Source organism: Uloborus diversus, chromosome 1 (genome assembly GCF_026930045.1).
Source record: "Uloborus diversus isolate 005 chromosome 1, Udiv.v.3.1, whole genome shotgun sequence".
Taxonomy (NCBI): domain Eukaryota; kingdom Metazoa; phylum Arthropoda; class Arachnida; order Araneae; family Uloboridae; genus Uloborus; species Uloborus diversus.
Window position 1 is genome coordinate 24173906 of NC_072731.1, and position 22127 is coordinate 24196032.

Consider the following 22127-nt stretch of genomic DNA (forward strand, 5'->3'; position numbering starts at 1 on the left):
TTCTCAATTTTTTGATGTGTTTTGAGCTCTTTGAAAATTTTGAGGGAAAGCTTAAGTTTCCAGAACTTTTTCAGTACTAGGCCATCAGCACGTGAAGGCATTTTCAATACTTTCAAATATAATTACACACAAATATTTTCGCTTCTAAAAAATGTGACCTTTAATGTCTACTTTAGCATAACGTGGAGGAAAAATGACCTGCAACTGATCTAGCGCAGGAGCATATTTCTGAAGAAACCCTAGTCAAATGTTATGAGACATTTCCAAATTAAAATCAAACCTTGAAAACAATATTCATATCCTTATTCATAATAAGTGATTTTTAAAATTGTCTGGGATTGGCCTGGGCCCCTTCAACTGCTTCTTTACCAACCCTTGTACAGAGAACAAATTTTTAAATTGTATTTTAGCTAAGGCATACAGCAGTTCTTTGGGCACACACACACTGGATTGTCCCGCGTAAGAGGCCCCTAGTCCCGCGGAGTGTACCCGATGACGTCAAAAACGAGTTTTCTACTCTCGCTGTCCTTTCGGCGGTGGAAGGGAAAGATCAAAGGATTGAGCTAGCCCTGCTCTTGAAGCATCAAATCTCCCCTAAATGGGTTATCACCCGCAGGGTTGGAAACTACTGTTCATAGTAATGTATTATCATGCAGTATAGCGTAGTCCAAGGAAGAAAAGGTTGGAAGACACATATAGTTCTAAAACGAAGGGAGGGGGCAAAGTTAGCTTTAAATTAAAAAGTGGGTAACGCTGTCCAACCTTGACTACACTGTCTAAACTTAATGTAAAACAAATTTGTGGAATATATTTGATTGAAATTAGTTCCCTCAATTCTATATTATTGGTTTTAGAAAATGACGATCACGGAGGGGGCGGTCGCCCCTAGAGTCCCTGTTTTTATATAGGGACTCTAGTCACCTCCACCGCCTCCCTAGTAAATCCGCCACTGCTCTCGAGCCTTTTTTCTGAAAATTCTATTTTGTTTTACTTCATTTGCGTCTTTCTACTTTATTTTTTATTAGTTTTTTCTTGTTGCGTTAACTTAATTACTTGATGTACTCCTCCAGTTTGCACATATTGCTATTGTTCTTTCTGGCAGCATCAGCATTTAACCGAAATTAGTGTGTTGTTCCTCATTTGAGTGGCAACAAAAAAATCTCGGAACCATTTCCCTCGTGTTTCTTTGAAGTCCGGATTAATAAACAATAGTAAGTAAAGAAATATTATCGAATTATTTTTACCTATCATTGTGAGTTTAAAAAATAATATTTGGAAAAGGATCGTAATTGTTGTGTTTTTGATCAAGTGTCAATACTTTCATTTTTTCTGCAATTTTAGTAATGTTCTAATGCCGCATTGCCTTAATATGAAAAGTTTTGTTGACTTTCTATGACTCTAAAGTACATTTTTTAATGGCTACGCTGTAAGAGGATTTTAGTTCGGATTCATGTTTTCATGATTCCTCGTTCCCGGGATTTTGATCTTTGTATGTATGATTTCTGCGATCAAAAAAGCACCGGAATATTTTGGCCGTAGGTGGTAGCTGGTTTGTATCCGGTGATTTCAGTTGTTGATGTTGTCAAAGAGAAAATGTATTCACATTAAATGTTCATCATTGTTTATGTGTTCGATGTAACTTAAGATAATTTTTAAATGTCCATGTTGTGTAGCAATAATTTAACCCCTTGTGTTTTTATTTGCCAATTGCGCAAAGAGCAATGCAAAATTTAAAATAATGTAAAGATGTCTTCCTGTAAATATCTTGTACGGTAGGGGGAGGTGGGGTATGTTGGACCAGTCTCAATTATTTTAATAACTATTAACATTTTTTATTTTATTTTATGACCAACAGATAGCACCTATGATCCGACGAATCCTATAATGAAATCAGACCAAGAAGGTAGAGTAGGTTGGTCCACTCTCTATGGGGCACATTGGACAGGACCAAACTACCCCACATAATTTAAAATCTATTTTATCTTACGCCAGGGTAATATATTATCAGCATCCTTACCTTATATTGATCTAAGCCATAAAACTGAACATTTTTGGGTCACGATTTTTGACTATATTGTTTCGCTTGATGACTCTTCAGCAAATGAAAGGAGAAGAAAGAAAATTTCCAGATCTGATGGCAACTTTATTGATGCCCGTCATAAATGTTAAAACTTTTGTTGTTGCTTAAACATTAATTCGGTATTAAAACTGATATAAAGAAGTTCAATTCCGAAGAATCTCAATAATAACTAGAGAGGTGCCGAGTACTCGGTACTCGTATGTATGGCCGACCACACAAATTAAGATTCTTTCCTGATGAGTCTGAGCGGTCAGACGAATTATGTATGGCAGACCACACAAATTAAGATACTTTCCCAATGACCATGCTGAGCGGTCGGACGAAATATGTATGGCCGACCACACAGATTAAGATTCTTTCCCAACGAGTCTAAGCGGTCGGACGAATTATGTATGGCAGACCACCACAAATTAAGATACTTTCCCAATGACCATGCTGAGCGGTTGGACGAAATATGTATGGCCGACCACACAAATTAAGATTCTTTCCCAATGACATTCTAAGCGGTCGGACGAGTAATATATGGCCGACTACGCAAATTAAGATATATACGCCAAGCGAAATGATAGTTCTGGGGAATTAATATCGATATTAAAACGGCATACACGATCTGTAATTATGCTTTAATCATAATTCAATTATTCGATGCGATACATCGACCATCTCCGACCCATGCCCTCGAGTGCCGCTGCTTTGGGTCGGATATGATTCAAATAGACCTTATGAAATTCTATGGAGGTCGGATGTATAATATGAGACTTAATATGAATTTCCAGTGAAATACTACATTTAGCGATAATTTAATAAGAATTAAGGTAGATTTACGGCGACTAACCGATGTGTGTCACCGCCGGTAGTACAATACTCTGACTCATGCCCTCGAGCGCTAAATTCTAGGGAGGAAATCCGTAGAGCTATTCATTTTGAACTCTTAAATAGTTTTCGCATATTCAATGTACGATTTGAAACTCGCACCGCGTTCCATGATGCTAGCCATTTTTACACGAACCAAGCACGCACGCACATGGTCGGAAGTAGTTGGAACTAGTGACGTCGCTAGCTGGAACCGCCACGCGAAGCGAAGGAGGCGTGTCAATCCGTTGAAAATGTCAGATTTGCGCATGCGCAAGTTTCTAGGTCGGATGCCGAATCCAGCTCCGACGGTCGGTGCCGCAATGTTTGCGTATATAATATACGGCAATCATTTACAATTCAAATTTAAAAGTCAAATTCAAATTATGAGATGTTATGCTTTAATGGAGTAAATCTTATATTTTAATACCCCAAAGTAAATGAAACTTATTTATTAAAAATGGGGCAAAAAAGGTAATTACAGAAAATATGAAATTTCTATATTAAATAGATTTGTGCCACTAACAAAGTTATTTATAAGAAACATAAAAATGCCTTTTCTTGAAAAATAAAGCAACGTTAAAAGCACAAATGTGCAGGAACACTGCAGGCACGTATTTTGGCATTAAAAGGAATGCATTTTTCAAAGCACAAAATGCAAGCTAATGGATTTAAAGACTAACAACAAAAGTCAGATTTTCTTACATTCATTAGCTCACATTTTATGCACTGAAAAAGATGTTCCTTGTAATGCAGAAACACATGTCTGCAGTGCTCCTGCACATTTGCTTTTAATGTTGTTTCATTTGCTTTTAAAAATTATTTACGTTTGGCGACTAGAAGTACAAATTGATATAATTTGTTTTGCTTCCAACTTGATTAATCCTAACTTTAATGTATTTGCATATTTTTAATTTAAAAAAAAACTCTTTTGTAAAATTATTGACACACACAAACTAAGTCTTTTAATTAATGCGTAATTAAATTTTGGCTGGAATTTTGTTTTAAAAACTATTATTTGGACATGGAGGACTACTACTATTCCAAAGAGTTCAGAATTTGTCACGTGTGTGTCGGTGGTGGTTCTTAAAACATAATTGGAACTCGGTACTCGGCCGAGTAGTGAAAGGCCAGGTACTCGGCCAAAGTGCTACTCGCTAAGTCTCTAATTATAACAATATTCTAAGTGTTTAACTATTATACATCCCTTTCATGTTATACATGTTTTGAAATAATAATAGTAAAAACATAAAAGATAATTATTTAACAAAATTTATGCTAAATTAATTTTACCAAAAGATTATTTCATAGCTGCACTTTTTTACAATTTATATTTTCAGATGTACTTCTAAATTTTTCGAGGCAATTGTTTTCTAAGAGTAAAGTATTAATAAAATTCATGTATTAAACAAAAAAAAATTTTCTAATCAAATATTCTACATAGAAACAAAATAAAACAAATAATTGATTAAAGGAATAAAAAAGCATACTTTTACTTAAGATTATCCAATTTCATTTTTTATATATGATTTTAGAACAAAGATATGCTAACTTGAAGCTGTCGATTTTATTATGCTTTTTCTTTGAAATATATGGTATTAGTATAGCAGGATTCTTTTCTTCTTGGAGTTTCATGCAATGCAATGAAGAAAAAAAGAGCTATTGTTTTGAGTTTTCTTAAGCATAAGTTCTTTCTCTAGATGAACCAAGAGAAATTAAACAAACTTCAGGCCCAAGTGAGAATCGGGGGAAAAGTAAGCATGTTTTAAATTTATCTTGTTAAAATTGATTATTTGTTCAACACTCTTTCCTCTTAGTGTGTTCATGTTAAAATAATGCAATTGGTACATTACAATAGGCAGACCAATTTCAAAGGGTTGATTGTCATTAAGTAAACTATTCTGCCTGTTTTAATTTTTACTTGCGCCTATTGACGTACTTGTATTTCAACATTCTTTTAATGAGTTAATTCCATTAGGGAACAGCCAGGAGGAAGAAGAAGGTTGTGCACCGAACAGCTACGACAGATGATAAAAAATTACAGAGTTCACTCAAAAAACTAGCTGTTAGTAATATTCCTGGTATTGAGGAAGTAAGTAGATTAATTTTTGCAATCAAAATGAGTGAGAAATTGTAGTGAACACTACTTTTTAACTTAATTTTGATCTTTGTTGCAGAAAATTGGTTATTTAGCATTTAATAATTAAACCAGCAAGTGATGTGCTTTTTTTTTCCTTCAATCTTTAAGCCAAGAGAATAGAAAAAATGTTAACAAGGATGACAACATTATCATTGACTTTTTCACGCGTAATCTTGGTAATATTTGTACTGTGAATTTGTTCTCTGCACCGAAAATATTGCATGGGGTTAAAAACTATTATCCAGTCTTTTACACTTTTGCTTTCTTCCTGTTTTTACTTCCTTTTACAAAAAAGGAAGTATTGTGTCCACAAAAGAATTTTCTGCCTTAAAAAAAAAGAAAAATCTGCCTTAATTTCCATTTTTCTAACCCCCGAATGAATGTTGAGGTTTTTTTTTTCGACCCGATCACATGTCAGACCTGCCAACTCTCCCGTTTTTTACTCCATTCTCCCGGTTGTACGTTTGAGTATCCATTTCTCCCGTTTTTTTATTCTTTTCGGGGGTTTTTCTTTTTTTTTAAAATTAAACTTAATTTTCTTCCTTAAAATAGTTACTCACAGCCCTAATAGATGGCGTTGCTACCGGTTAGTTAATCAAGTGACAGATAATGATCACTTGCTCCTGTTACTTACCGGTCGAAGGTGAGCGGCAAACATCCGATGAGTGCGTTCGGAGTTTCGACCGAAATGCTTCCGGAGATGGTGTTTTGGTTTAACTCTATGTTCGCTCTTCCACATCTATCTCACGCATGCGCCGTTGCTGTTTTCACGGTATCGTTCAGTTTTCAGACGCATGTTAACTGCGCCGCGTGTTTTCATCTTGCTACTTGATCTACAGCGTGCGTTGTAGTTTAACATTCATCTTTAGCGATGTCTGAAAAAAAGAAATATCTACAAACTTATAAGAGCGATTATACGAGTGAATTCTCTTTCATAAAAAAATCAAATAAATACTTGTTATAACAGTGTTTTTTACTTATTATAGCATCATTTAAAATCTCCCTTTTTCTTCCTTAAAGCTTTGACTGGATCTCCCGTTTTTTCTTTTCATAAGGTTGGCAAGTCTGACATGTGGAACGTACGTACATCCGAAATATCCATTTTGACGACCTCCGAGTTTATTACAACGAATTTTCTTATGGTGTATGTGTTGTGCATATGTATCTCGCATAACTCAAAAACGGTATGTCCTACAAAGTTGAAATTTGGTATGTAGATTCCTAGTGGAATCTAATTGTGCACCTTCCCTTTTGGTTGCATTCGGATGTTCTTAAGGGGGTCTTTTGCCTTTTTTTGGGGAGAAATCATTGTTAATTTCGATGTAAACTCAAAGTGGTGTTATAATTTGTCGGACACTTGGCAATATATCGCCAGTTTTTTGTTTTTTTTTAATTTGATTTCAATTTGGCCACTGTTGGTGATATTTAGAGAATAAACTATTGAAACACATTAAAATTGACAATAATTGGAAAATGACATTAAATTGGAGTAAAAGGAAGTCGTTACAGATCGGCTCTTTTTTTTTTCCAGCAATGATTTAACAAGTGTAAAATCAATTTTTAAGCATTCCTATTTGTTTCTTCCCCTTTCCTTCCAATGACATCACACCTTCCAAGGTCACTGAGACCTGACAACTGGAATTTTACATCTATACTCTTAATGCATGTAAACGATTGACCAGAGGACCAATTATGTTCAAAACGATTCCCCATGGATGCAAGACTTATCCTTCTTGGTTGGGTGCATGGGGGGGAATGGCAGAGAGTACTTGAAGTGCAGCCACCTCTTTGCGGTGGAATCTTGTTTGTTAATGTAATAAAATATGCTTACATTTCCAACAAAAAGATGCACAGTGCACATTTAGCGAGAAAAAAATGGTTTTAAAAAATTGATTTTTGGTTCATTTTACGAAGATCAACGGTTTATTAGCGCAGTAAAAAAGGAATGTAGCTAATCGCAAAGATACGTGAAAAGAGTTAAAAGTAAGCATTTGAATGGTTTTGGAACAAGAATTTTAGACATTTGTATTTTCATAAAAATCTTTGAAATTTGCCATTTTTTGCCCTTTTCTCAAACGTTTAAACTCCTTTCCCGGTAGCTAAACCTTAATACTTTTAAAAAGTATTACTAGAAATGAATTTCTTTGGTGCAAATACAGTTCATCCTAAATGTGCAAGGCAAAGTTTTAAAAATAAAAAATTACATACTCTAATGTACATTTGAATGAGAGGAATTGCTGCTGTTTTTTCAGTGAATGCAGAAGAATCTTCGTCTTGTTCATTAACAAAATAACAAAGAAAGAGACCTTTACTGAGTAACACCATATGTTTTCACAAATGTTTTCAAAGGGTTTTTTTTTTAGGTTTTTATATTTCATTTCGGGATTACCAAGCTCTTATTGTATGAACTTTTTTTTAAATGAATTTACATGATTAATAATTTGTTTATTTTGATATTTTAGGTAAATATGATCAAAGATGATGGCACAGTAATTCACTTTAACAATCCCAAAGTTCAAGCTTCTTTGGCAGCAAATACTTTTGCAATAACTGGTCATGCAGAGCCTAAACGTATGTAAAATGAGCTGCTTTAAATACGTTTTGTTTCTTTTTCATTTTATTTGTGCAGGTGCAGATGTGCCTCTTTATAGCTAAGTCCTATACAGCAAATTTACAGCTTAAACAAGCGGTTTCAATTCACCCTTGTTTTTTGTGAGAAAAAATTTAAACTTGTACCTGCCAACTCTATTCAATTTTCCGAGACTCCCAGATTTTTAACTTTTCTCCCAGTTTCCCGATTTTTATTGAAAATCTTCCCAATTTTTATAAATTTCTAAAAAAATCCCTTCATTTCGGAATTTTTGTAAGAAGAAAAAATAAATCCCTTTACGTTTAATAAGTTTCCTTCATTTAAGCACTTGTACTCCATGGTTTGAAAGTTTCCTACTTAACTTAAAACTAGCAGAGTGGAATCTGGCAACATCACTTCATGTTTACATTTGCAATCTTGCTGATGCAATTGTGATGTCAGCCAACCATCAAAAACCAAAGAAGTATCTGCAAAGCTATAAAGCAGCATACTGTTATGAATTTACATTTTTGCAGAGGTCTGACAAAAGTGAGAATTGAATTTTTTGCTCAACGTGTTCCGTTGATTTAAGCGTTGCCCATGCTGGTAGAGGCGAAATAGTAAATCAAGTTAAAAGTAAGAAGCACAATGAAAAGGTCAAAAATGCATCTGAGCCAAATGGAAAACGTTTTGGAAAAAAAAGTATCGAATTTTAAAGATATTCGTGCAGAATGCTTAATTACAGCATTTCTTGTTGAACATAATCTTCCAATAAGTTGTGTTGATCATGTGGGGCCATTATTGCAAAAATTCCCCCCACTGTGCGGCCAAAGGTAGACAAGAGTCTTTGAAGATCTGAAAAAAGTACCTTTTTGTATTACTACAGATGAACAATAACGGAGACATGAATTTGTATCCCATAGTCACATCATGCATTCATGAAACCAGTTGTAAAATCATGAACAGTGTTCTTGTTGTGCCTGTACTGGAAAAAATATAGCTAATTTAATTCATCAGAATTTTGAGAAATTTGGTATTCTTATTTTTAAAAAAACTGTTGGTTTTGCTGTAGACAATGCTTGTGTGATGATGGGCAAAAAGGGTGGAGTATTTGCATTTCTGCAAAGAGGACAGGAGAATCTTATTGATATTGGGTGTTCTTGCCACCTCATACACTTACCTGCTGAGAAAGGTGTGCAGCGTGTTTATCTCTCAATGTGGATGAATTCAGTAGCAGAAACTTTTTAGCCAGTCTGCGACACCATTTTGGGCATTTGAAAATAATCTGCAGCATTATTATTAGTTTTTTTGTTTTAATCTTTCATAAAATACACAAGTCCATAGCTGCCAAGTGCTCCGTTTTTCCCGGAGTTTCTCCGATTTTTATTGCGTAGTCCGAAAATCGGATTTTTTCCAAAAAACTCCGTTTTTTTTACTTTGCTTCTACACTTTTCGATTTTTGAGGAAAAAGAAGAAATTTCCCTATCCTCGAAGGCAGGGATTGTGCGCAAACTCAACAAAAGAGAAGACAATTTGATGCTTTGGAAGCTTAGTGTCAGGATAAACACTGAGGGGGAGCGCCGATTGGAGATCGTCGTCTTTTCATCGAGCATTGAGAAATATGAAAACAGTTATACCATTTAAAATTTCATTTTATCCTTATTGCTTTGGACACGAATGTGCTACAAATTCGCAATTAAATTGTAGTTTCATGGGGATTTTTTATTTTTGAATTATTTTCATGCTATAAATTCAAAATTTTATATCTGAATTTTTGACTTAGTCGCCATATTTGGTCATTTGCGAGATTTTAGTACACAAGACTCTTAAGTGACCAAGTTTTCAAAATCGGAATTAGATGTTTATTGCAATGCAAACTATTGAAAATAATGCAAAAATGGGCTTTTTTTTTTCCCTGGAAAATTCTAAATGTTTTTCTTGAAAAATGCAAAATTTTTTCTTCAGAATATTATTTTATCCTCATTGGTTTAGACTAATGTGCTAAAAACTCTCTATTTCATCTAAATTTTAGTTTTTTAAGGGTCATTAATTATTTATAATTGCTTTTCATGCTATAAATTCAAAATTTTATATCTGAATTTTTGACTTAGTCGCCATATTTGGTCATTTACGAGATTTTAGTACACAAGACTCTTAAGTGGCCAATTTTTCATAATTGGAATTAGTTGTTTATTGGAATGCAAACTATTGAAAATAATGCAAAATAGGCTTCTTTTTCGGAAAATTCTAAATTTTTTTCTTGAAAAATGCAAAATTTTTTCTTCAGAATATTACTCTATCCTCATTGGTTTAGACTCTAATGTGCTAAAAACTCGCTATTTCGTCTAAATTTTAGTTTTTTTAAGGCTCATTAATTATTTATAATTACTTTTAATGCAACAAACTCAAAAATCTATTGTCTTGACTTTTTCGCGTTGTTGCCATGTTTTGTCATTTGCAACATGAAGTAGACAAGACTATTAATAGCCTAAGTTCCTGAAAACAGAATTAGTTGTTTGTCTCAATACAAACTATTAAAAATAACAGAAGGCAAAAAGTTATGTTTTTTTTTTTTTTTTTAATAATTTTCTTGGAGGAGAAATTTTATCTATTTGATCCTTATTGCCTTGTAGGCTTTGCTATAAACTGAAACTATTTCATCTAAATTAAAGGTTCCTGCTGACTTCTCATTCATTTATTTTTATTATTATTTTTAAAAATAAATCAGAAACCTATTTTAACTTAAATTTTCCATGTGCAAAAAAAAGTATTGATTATCTCTCTTTAAATCCTATTCATCTATTTTTTTTAAGGGAAGTTGTAAAAACTGCCTCCCCCACTCCAGTTTGTATTTCAAAACTTAATGACATTGGTGGCCACTAAGTTTTTGGAGTCGAGTGCCACTGGCCACTTTCAAAATTTCAGAGTCTTGACCTTTACTATGAAGTTGCTTTACTTCCAAGTATAAGAAATAATAGTTTTTTTTTTTAATCTTCAATTTGTTCTTATGCATGTTGGATATGTATAAAAGCATATTTTTTAAAAAGGATTGCAGTTTTATTAAATCAAACAGTAATCATGTTTTTTTAAAACTTTTCAATATGTATCTATGTAATGTTGCTTTTTTAATGTAAAATAATTTTGTTTTAAACTTGGTTGTAGTTTTGTTGAAAATCTAACATGAAAATTTAGAAAAGCATTTTATAAATGCTTAGAATTTATGGAAACTTATGGTGCAGAAGGAAGGTTTAGCGCAAGCCACAATTTCATGCTCCTATTTAAGCCATGATTTCATGCTGCTATTTTACCCCTCAGTGCTCCTATTTTTTCCCTTAAGTGCTCCTATTTTTTGTATCTTGAGGTTGGCAGCTATGCAAGTCCCTTGTCAAGGTCAAGAATCATAAATTTTCCATCTAGCAAATAGCCACTTGACCCGAAAAACTTGATGGCCACCACTATCGCCAAGTTTAAAGTATAAAAGGAGGGGGATTTTACCACCTTTGCAGGCATCGCAGCGTTCCTATATTCCTATATTTTCCTATATTTCTGAAAAAGTTCCTATAATTCCTATATTTTCCTATATTTTCAGTTTCTGATTCCTTTTTTTTTTTTTTTTTTTACTTTTCCCCTCGACTTTTGGCTACCGCCTTTTCCGCGATCCACGTGCAGCCGCCATTTTATCTTTCCTACTGTGCAGGGCTCCCAAATGGTTCGCTTTTCCCGCCAAAGTCCGTGTTTTATGGTAAAGTCCGCTTCAGAGTTTTAACATTATGGTCTGATTAGTTCGCTTTTATATTGTTTTTACTTAAATATCAGATTTTAAAAGTTTTTCATTTCGTTAAAAGTTACTGTTCTCCCAAGCACGCCGCCGCAGCGCGTGTTAAACAAAGTTCGTACGCCCATGAAAAACCTTGAAAAGTTCTTGGAGGGGGGAGGGGGGAGGTCACACACACACACATTTTATAGTGTTTGAAAACCTTGAAAAAGTATAAAAAGTTTCTTTATTGCTTGAATTTATTTATTGTTTGGATTGTGCTTGTAATTCTTTTAAAAAACTTCATTAGTGCAATTTTCTGAACATATATATTCGATATGATTTATCGCGAAAAATTGCTTTCGTGTTTGAGGTTTCAATCCTTTTGCATCTTGTTAATATTTTGATTCTTTTTACAATCCAAAGTGATTTTGACATGTGCTTACCTTAGCTTAGCTTATTTTTCGTTTAATTTCAATAATTAATGAAGGAATTATTTTGGAAACCATGGCAACATTGAACTTACTCGGCTCGGACGCGGAAAAATGCTTCTCGCTTTTGAAATTTCAATCCTTTTGCATCTTGTAAATATGTTGATGTTTTCCACAATTAGAAGTTATTTTAGTATATGCTACTTTAGTTTAGCTTATTTTTCGTTTGATTTTAATAATTAACGAAGGAAATATTTTGGAAACCATAACAATAACATTGAGCTTATTCGGACTTCGCAGAAAATTGCATCTCGCGTTTGAAATTTCAATCCTTTTGCATCTTGTGAACATTTTGATGTTTTTGGCAATTTGAAGTTATTTTGACGTATGTTTCTATAGATTGGCTTATTTTTCGTGAAATTTCAATAGTTAACCAAGGAAATATTTTGGAAACCATAACAATAACATTGAGCTTATTCGGACTTCGCGGAAAATTGCATCTCGCGTTTGAAATTTCAATCCTTTTGCATCTTGTGAACATTTTGATGTTTTGACAATTGGAAGTTATTTTGACATATGTTTTTATAGATTAGCTTATTTTTCGTTTAATTTCAATAATTAATGAAGGAATTATTTTGGAAGCCATGGCAACATTGAACTTACTCGGATTTCGCGGAAAAATGCTTCTCGCGTTGGAAATTTCAATCCTTTTGCATCTTGTAAATATTTTGATGTTTTCCACAATTGGAAGTTATTTTGACATATGCTACCTTAGTTTAGCTTATTTTTCGTTTAATTTCAATAATTAACGAAGGAAATATTTTGAAAACCATAACAACATTGAGCTTATTCGGAATTCGCGGAAAATAGTTTCAATCCTTTTGCACCTTGTAAACATTTTGATGTTTTTGACAATTGGAAGTTATTTTGACATATGCTACTATAGATTAGCTTATTTTTCGTTTAATTTCAATAATTAATGAAGGAATTATTTTGGAAGTCATGGCAACATTGAACTTAATCGGATTTCGCGGAAAAATGCTTCTCGCGTTGGAAATTTCAATCCTTTTGCATCTTGTAAATATTTTGATGTTTTCCACAATTGGAAGTTATTTTGACATATACTACTTTAGATTAGCTTATTTTTCATTTAATTTCAATAATTAACGTAGGAATTATTTTGGAAACCATGGTAACATTGAACTTACTCGGACTTCGCGGAAAATTGCTTTTAATGTTTGAAATTTCAATCTTTTTGAATCATGAAAATATTAAAATATTTTGCCCAATCGAATGTTATTTTCCCATATTCCAACTTAGATTAGCATGTTTTAGGTTTAATTTAGTAGAAAATAAATAAATTTATTTTATGGGAAGCATGCCAACATTGAACTTGGTTCGTGAAAATTTGCTTCTCTGAGCTTTCAATCGTTTTGCATCTTATAAATATTTTTATATTTATGGCAATTAGAAGTTATTTTGACATGCTACGTCAGATTAACTCGATTAAATTTTTACTTAAATAACTAAAAAATTAATATTTTTTGTGTTGTTTAATTCAAGCTTATTTAGTTTTCCAAACATAATTTTGATTATCATTAGCTTATTTTCGGTTATTACTGTTTTTTGTGTGGGAGGGGGAGGGGTATTAAATTTAAACAATTGAGCACATAACATTTTAAAGTAGCGTCTGTATATGAAACAAAGTTGAATTATGTAATTATATGAAGTTGAATTTGTACATCATTTCATTGTCATGATGCCTGCTGCTGTTGTTGTCGTGTGCCAAGTAGGCTGGCAATTTGAGGTGCACTGCTTCACTTTTCCAACTGTAGAGTAATTTGGTGTGAAGTCCGACTTCTACAGTACACACATGCCATAAGGACCCGTTTATAGGGGACAAGGACAGGAGAGAGAAAGTACGTCCATGCCCGAGCCGGGATTCGAACCCGGACCTTCCTATCGCAGTCAGACTTCTCTGACCACTAGACAAGGCAGGCGGCATGATGCCTGCTAAAGGGGGGAATTTGTTCCCCCCCCCCCCCCCCCATAAAAGTTCAAAGCACTCATGGCCCTGCAATCACGGATTATTTTTTTTAATGTAAGCTTTATGATTCTTGAAAATATACTTTGAATATGAAAATTGCAAAACTATGCCTCATGTGATCTGCTTCTCTTTGTGAATGAGAATTTCAGACATTTTTAGGGAAACTTTCAATACAGTAGATCTGTTTGGTGTGTGATGGATTCATATCGATGGAGAAGGGATATAAATGCTATTAAAGAAGCATTACAATACAGAAAAACACAAAAATAATTTTAAACTATAGAAAGATGAAGCACAGCTTCATCTATCCTTCAGTGAGACTACCAGCATCCCTGGTTCAATTCAAAATGTATCATTACGCCCATTTAGTTCTATGGAGGCTGCCTTAAGTGCCGCGCTAAGTGCCTCCCCCCCCCCCTCCCATCCAAATGTTTGTGTAAATAATATTATTCAATGGATAAAAAGATCAGTTGTGCAGAAGGTGATAAAGGAATTGTATCATTAAAAATCAGTATTATGGTTAATTAACAAATTATTTTCAGGGATTTAGCAGCAGGCAGCTAATTTGCCTTTTGATGCATCCTTGTGTTTAAATGAATGGTCCTCTCAAGATCCTCTTTTTAATCCTAACTGGTCCTCTTTAGTCCTCTTTTTGATTGAAATTGGTCCTCTTTTACCCTTTTCTAAAACTAAAATGTGTTGGGAGCCCTGCATTAGTTTCTAGAAAAGTGAAATTTTATCTGCACAATTGCATTCGATCCTCATTGATTTGGAGGCTTTGGTATGAACTTAAAGAAACGGTTTTGATTACTAAAATGCAGTTTCCTAACGACTTCTCATTTATTTATTTTGAAGTAATTTAAAAACCTATTTTAACTTAAATTTTCCAAAATGCATGTTTTTGTAAACAAGTGCAAGGTTCTATTTATTAATTTTTTTTATGAAAGTAGTAAAAACTAACCCCCCCCCCCCCTCACTGTTGTACTTTAAAACTTTGGGACAGTGGTGGCCACCAAGTTTTTTAGGTCTGGATTATTTTGCTTTAATGACCAAATATTTCTAAATCAAATATATATTTTACTGGGTGTCCTTCAAAGTCATGGGAAATCGTGGATTTCAACTATGATCAAATTTGGTACTGAAAAGTCAGGATTTTCAGGGGGGAAAAATGGTCAAAAAGTATCATATCAGAGATTTTTCTGAAAAAAAAAACACAGTATACATTTAAATTTTTAATTTGCATACATTTAAATTTTTACCTGAACACTTTTTTCTAGAAAAGAAAAGGAAATTCACAATAATTTCTTTTTCACAAAAATAATGAAAATTCACAAAAAATATTTTGCTGTTTCGCATAACGGGGACTTAAAAAATGAAACCTGGATTGACCCCTGATATTACTGTGACATGTGACTTTGATTTCAGCATAGCACATGTTTCAACAACTTATAAAACTTTAAGTTTGGCTTTTACTGCATTGTCAAGTGATAACATAAATTAGAACAGAACTTCACAAATTTCATTCTACTGCACAGCTTACCCATCGCAGTATCGGATCATGCAAAATCTTTCATTAAAAATTAGATTAGTGACACAACTATTTTAAGAAAGATTTGTGTTCATCTACAAAAAGTTTCGTCTATTTTTTTTTATTTTTAAAGAAGTATGCCTTAATATGTTTAGTACAAATTACAGTTTTACGCTCTTTTACTGTTTGTAAAATTGATTTTGTGTGTATTTTTACACTTATTTATGCGTATGCATTGCACTTATGTCAGGTAGTGTAATTACATGTTTTTAATCGAATAGTAGTATTGCATTTTGAAAAAAAATGTCATACTGGCGAGCGTTGTTATCGAAATTCCTGTATTTCCTTTTTTTTTTCAAAATATTCCTATATTATTTCGAAAAATTCCTATATTGTTTGCAGAAAATTCCTATATTTTCCATCGAATTCCTATATTTTTTTCAGAAAATTCCTATATTTTCCTATATTTTTGTTGGCAAATGTCACTTCTATCCCTGCCTTTGTAAAAATAAACAACCGATGACAGAAAAATGAATTAGTAAATGAGAAGTTGGCAGGAAACTGCATTTTAGATGAATGTTTTATTTAAAAGCAATGAGGATCAAATAGAATTGTGCAGATAATAATTCAAATTTTTCATGAAAGTAATTTTAAAAAACAACATGATTTATTGCACATTTTATGTTTTCTTCAATAGTTTCTATTGAGGTAAACATCCAGTTCTGATTTTGGAAACTTGGGCAAGTCTGTTTCCATCTAGCGAATGACTGAACATGGCGTCTACGTGAAAAATTCATTTATTATAAATAGATTTTTGAATTTGTTACAAAAAAGTAATAATAAATTCAAAATCTTTTAAAAACTACAATTAAGATGAAATAGTCGCAGGGATGCGCAAATTGCGCCAATCACAGATCCTGCACCAAAATCAGATAAACTTGTACCAAGAGTGCAATTTTGCATTTAATGTTGCAGTTCGTTTAGTATATTTGGTAGAATATCATAAAAGCTTATACATTTAGAGTTTGTTTTTTCGATTTTTTGGCTTAGTCCTGATTTTTTGCACATTTCAAAATCCGATTGCATCCACTTTTGAAGAACTCTATCATTTTTATTTTTTATGTGATTCTGTTGCTTTGACCAGAAAAATTTTGCACTGATCATTATTTTCAGCCTTTGTTATGTTTTGTTTTCAATATATGAGGCTTGATCTTCAGATTTGTTAATAAAGTAGTTCAGTGTATAAACATATATGCCAAAAAAATAAATATAAATAATAATAAGGTCAAATATAAGTAAATAACTTAAACATACAAAAAAAATTATAAATAAAGAAAAATATAATAGTTCTTTAAAACTCACTTGTAACTTGTTGAGGTAAAGTTTTAAATTCAACCATTCTTTTGTGCTTTTTTCAAAAACCTTTTTGAATGTTACATAAAAGCAAACAAATTTTAAAAGTAGGTAGCTAAGCACTCTAACTTAAATGTGCACTAAAGCAGTGATGTATTAAGCAAAGTAAATGTGAACTAAATTTAAATCAAAAGAAGTGTAAGAAAAAAGTAGAGGAGGCCAAGACTTGTCTTTTGTGAAAAGTATTAGACAGAAAAAAAAAATGTAATAAGAGCAGGGCTCATAGTCCTCCTACATCTCCTATATTTTCTCACTAACTCCTATATTTTTTTCATTGGATGTTGAATGCTACCCAAAAATCCAAAAACCTTTGATCTATTTTTTTCTTCTTTCTCCCTTACTCTGTACACTCTTCCATCTTTAATGTTGGCATATGTACTAAACTTCTGTTTAATTATTTTTATGAAATGTACAAAATATAGATGGTTTTACTTGCAACTTTTAACTTGTTTTCAATTAATGAGTTTACTTTGTAATTTTAATAGTATAACATGTTAACTTTAAGTGTACTGCTGTAAAAATTTTGAAAGCTTTTAATTTTGTCACATATAATCTTACTTGTAGCATAAATGACTGTTTGTAACTCAAAGGATTATTTTTGAAAATGCATTTTCAGATTTTTGGTAACAATTTAACTTTGAGTACTTCAAATGTTCCAAAAATCGGGCTTCATCTCAGTTTTTTTTTTTTTTTTTTTTTTTTATCTACTCTTTTACGGGTACAAATTGGAGAGGATAATGGATGGTTCTATGCTCCACTTGGGCTCTTCTTACACCCCCTTTCCTGTGACAGATTAGGTCAAATTCACCCTTTATACAATATGTGTGTTCATATATATATATATATACACACACATCAACTGTAAGTTATGGAGTGAGCACCTGGTAATTAAATCAGCCACTTATGAATTAATTCCTCAAATATGAAACGAAATCCAGTTTTAACATTAAAAAATTGCAGAATATTTGAATCAAGCATGTCCCTTAATTATGTCCCTTGATGTCCCTTAAATGAATCAAGTGGATGAGACTGACACCATTTTTCTGTCTCTCTCTCTCTCCAAAAAGCCTGATGCATTAGAGCAGTCTTTTATTTTCCCCTTTGCCTTCGTTTAGTAAAATTAGTTTTTTTTTCTCTAAATTGTGAAATCTAGTTTAAGCAATCAATTAGAGATGCATTTTTCAAAGCACGTAAGTTAAAATCTGAATTTCGTAATTGCTTTTTCATACTGTTTTGTGATTTTTTTTTTAAATAATCAAAGAATGAATATTTTGAGTGTGCAGTATATTTCTACTAATATATCGTTTGACCACAATTTAATAAAATTCTCTGAAATTGTATCTGGATTCCTTGTTAAAAAAAAGAAAAGCACGCACACAGAATTTTGCTTAATTGAATCAAAATTGTCCTAAACAAACATGATTCATATAAGCAACTGTGAGTACAAAAATTCATTTGCTCGCATAACTGTGAGTCTTCACATTGCTATGACTTCATGCACTATCGAATTGTATTGATATTGGCGCTCTTTTTTTGTACAGTGCTCCAAACATATTAGATGCTATACTTTTTCGAAATTCCTCTATGTTTTTATATCAAACTCCTATATATTTTGCTGTCAACCTCCTATATTTTTCCTTTTGAACTCCTATATATTTTTTTGCACCTTCTATGAGCCCTGTAAGAGCTTGTTGTTGCAATTTGTAGTAGTAGTTATGGTGTTTTTGCATCCGTGATCTCCTTTTTTATTTATCATGTCACACATGTTTGTGTATGAAATATAAATAGTTGCTCTAAATTGATGCAAGATTTAAATTTTTGCTGCTTCAAGCTGCTCCAAATTTGCAATATTATTGCTTCAAATTCAGTTTTGCTGCTCCAAATTTTCCTACTCCCAAGATTGCTCCAAAAGCGAATTTTGGTCGGCACATCCCTGATATATAATGTGTGTGTAGTAGGTTCTTACTTCAAAACATACTTTTTGCCACTCCAAGTACACTATTTTCGTGCTCCAAGTTTCTACAAAACAAACTTTTTGCTGAGCCAAACTGCTCCTAGTCCACTATTTTCCTGCGCCTGAGATTGCTCCAAACGTGGATTTCAGCTGCCACATCCTTGTAGTCAGTTTTTAGCACATTAGCCTCTAAAGCAATGAAGATAAGATAATATTCTAAGGATAAAATTTTGCATTTTAAGTTTGCATTGCAATATACATCCAATTCCATTTATGAAAATGTAGGCACTTAAAGAGTCTTGCTTACCAACATCTTTTGAATGACCCAACAAGGTAACCACGCCAAAATTTAAGATATAAATTTCTAAATTTGTTGCAAAAAATTAAAAATAAAAATCCTTATGAGAATGCACTTTAGTTGAAAAAGTTTTCAGCTCTTTTGCATCCAAAGCAAACAGGATAATGTGAAATTCTAAATATAATTTTTCATTTCTCAAGAAAATTATTTAAAAAAAAAAAACAATTCGCTGCGCATTTAAAGTTATTTTCAATAGTTTGCAGAAAACTTCTAATTCTACTCTGCTTAAGAAAACTTAGGCACTTAATCATCTTATCTACTTCGATATTGTGAATAACCAAATATGGTGAACATGTTTCTAGTTGAAATGCGGAAGCATCCTTCGCCCTTCCGGTCAAAAAACAATCTTTGCCAACTTATTTTTTTCCTTTTGTTCTTTGGTAAAATTATCTGCAGGCCGCTAAAAAATCTGCTACGTATGTCTCGCAGTTTCTGCTACCGGGATGAACTTTTGGTAAACATTTTCTACTACTTGCAAAGAAGTAGTAAAAGGAAGGAGATATTGATATCATTTCAAGAAATGTGTAATGGTGAAACAAGAAAATGTTGAAGCCTGTTCACACCAGATACTTATCTCTTGGGAAATGCTTAAATATGTTACTTTCGCAGTAGGATCCTCTTGTTCGTTTTTTTTAAGGGGGAAGTTTCTGTAAAGAGAAAGAGTAGCCTGGAATCCTATTCAATTCCAAAAAAGAAGAGTGATAGTCCTGCCATAAGCTGAGAAAGTCCTAGTGCTAGGGATTTGAGCTCCAAAAAGCGAAAATAAGAAACAGTTAAGTTCTAAAATCGTGAAGAAAGCAAAGGTTTCCAATGATGTAAAATCTATTTTAACTATAGAGGAGAAATTATTTTATTTGCTGGGGTCTGTCCAGGATTTTTCACAGGGTCCGTTTTTTGTGAAAAATCAAATAATTTTGTGAAAAATGAATTAACTTTGTGAAAAATCAAATTAATTCGCAAAAAAAAAAATTTTTTTAATTGTTAAAACAAAATTTTAGAATTTAGAGATGGCACAAACTGCATCAATTTAACTTAAAGTTGAGTGCTTTCGTTTTATATGTCGGGAATATCATTCTGGAGTGTGTTTCTGATATTTGGCGGGGGGGGGGGGCATCGCTCTCTCAAGTATTAATATTTATCTACCATTCTACATTATGTTAAATTATACTACAAATATTTCTGTACAGTATTTAAAATAATTGTAACAAAATAAATAAATAAAATAAAATTCAGACAAGTGTGTTCAGCATTTAACTTTTTGACCCAAGACACTTTTAAAAAGCACAGAATTTCATTTAAAACTTATAAATTCCATAATTTTAACAAAAATAAAAAGATATTTTACTTGTTTACTTCTTAGCAAAGCGTAATAAACATCAAAAATTCGAAGAATCGGATTCCCATAGCGGATGCAAAGAGATCGCAATTCTCAAAGTGAAGGCATCAAAAGTATAAAAACGGCTTGTAAAAGAAATATTTTTTATAAAATTATTTTAAAACTGCATTTTAGAGTCCTATGATAAACATTTCATTAATATCTGTGGACACAGTTGAAGCAAAAAAAAAAAATCAATAAATAAACCATCTATTCAGCATTTTAGTTTTTGACTCATAAAAGAAAAAAGAATTTTGCTTTAAAAACTTGAAATGCGAGTTCTAACAAAAATAAAGAGACATTTCATTTATTTGCATCCTAATAAAGCGAAGTTAGCTTGAAAAAAGAACAAAATATGGTTCTCATATCGGATGTTATAAGATTGCATTTTTCAAAATGTAGACATCTAAAGAAAAAAAAACGTTAATTAAAAGAGTTTAATTTTTTGATGCTAACAAGGATGATTAACTTTAAATAAAGCCCATATAATTTTCTCCTAAAATAACAGTTAAACATCGCACTGCACCGCGCCTTAAAAACTCAAATATTGACAAGCTGGTAAAATGATGAGAATATTTTCTAATCAAGTCATTATAAAGGTTCAACGCCAGACTCTAAGTGATGATAATTTTGAAGTTGGTAACCCTATCTGAAACGATCATATTTTTCCCCCACCCTTACTATCCCTTTGAAGTTCTAAGTTCATTTCGCAGATATATATTATTATTGTTTATTAAATCATGAGTGGGGAGAAAAGTGCTTACCAACGCCTTTTCAGGAAAGTTTACAACAACACCACTGCTAATTAGCTGTGATAAAACAAACAACCAGCATTATATTTATTTGGCAGTAGTAATTATTTATCGCTTGCAGGAGCATTGCAAGAGTGCCGATTTTTTTTTTTTTTTTTTTTGCAAAATTAGCCGATTTTGTATAAGCTGATCCCTCTAATTTGACTTCAGAAAAGGTTCCAAAAAATTATCGGTTTATATACAGAAATATGCGTTATTTTGCTTTCAGATGGCTCTTTCAATAAACAATTTGTGAAAAATCCGATCTTGTTTATCAGAATTTTGTGAAGGGTCCGTTTTGGTTGGTCATAATTTTGTGAAAGGTCCGTTTTGGTTGATCGGGATTTTGTGAAAGGTCCGTTTTGGTTAATTGGATTTTTGTGAAGGGTCCGTTAACGGACCCAAATATCCTCTGGCCAGACCCCTGATTTGTAGACTAGTGGGTTAAATAAAACTTTTTATCATATGTTATACCATGTTTTGATAATGTAAACTTACTTCTTCAGTCGCAAGCTCCACTAATACATAAGCTAAGATTTATACTTGAAGACTTTTTCAAGGAAATGATTTCAAAATATGTGAAGCCATCTGTTGTTACTAAAGGGGCATTCCAAGGTATTTTTGACATTTATGTAGAGTCCGTAACGTGACCTTTTTTGCCATAACTTTTTAGTTTACTGTTTGATTAGCATATTATTTTATTTTGATCTTTTCCTACCAACACACCAGCTCAAATTAAAATAATTTGCAAATCAAACGGTAAATTAAAAAGTTATGGCAAAAAAAGGTCACGTTACGGACTCGACATAATTTTAAAAATACCTTGGAATGCCCC

At 32.5% G+C, this 22127-nt stretch overlaps 1 protein-coding gene across 1 annotated transcript in view; it reads left to right on the forward strand.

Moving 5' to 3' along the window:
• Positions 1–1117: 1117 nt before the first annotated feature.
• LOC129228416 (transcription factor BTF3 homolog 4-like) overlaps positions 1118–22127 on the forward strand; it is a 30123-nt gene continuing 9113 nt past the window's right edge. The window contains exons 1-4 of the mRNA XM_054863099.1: positions 1118–1211; positions 4633–4686; positions 4911–5024; positions 7535–7643. Of these exons, the coding sequence (XP_054719074.1) occupies positions 4633–4686; positions 4911–5024; positions 7535–7643 (277 nt within the window). The 5' untranslated portion in view covers positions 1118–1211. The remainder of the gene's footprint in view (positions 1212–4632; positions 4687–4910; positions 5025–7534; positions 7644–22127) is intronic.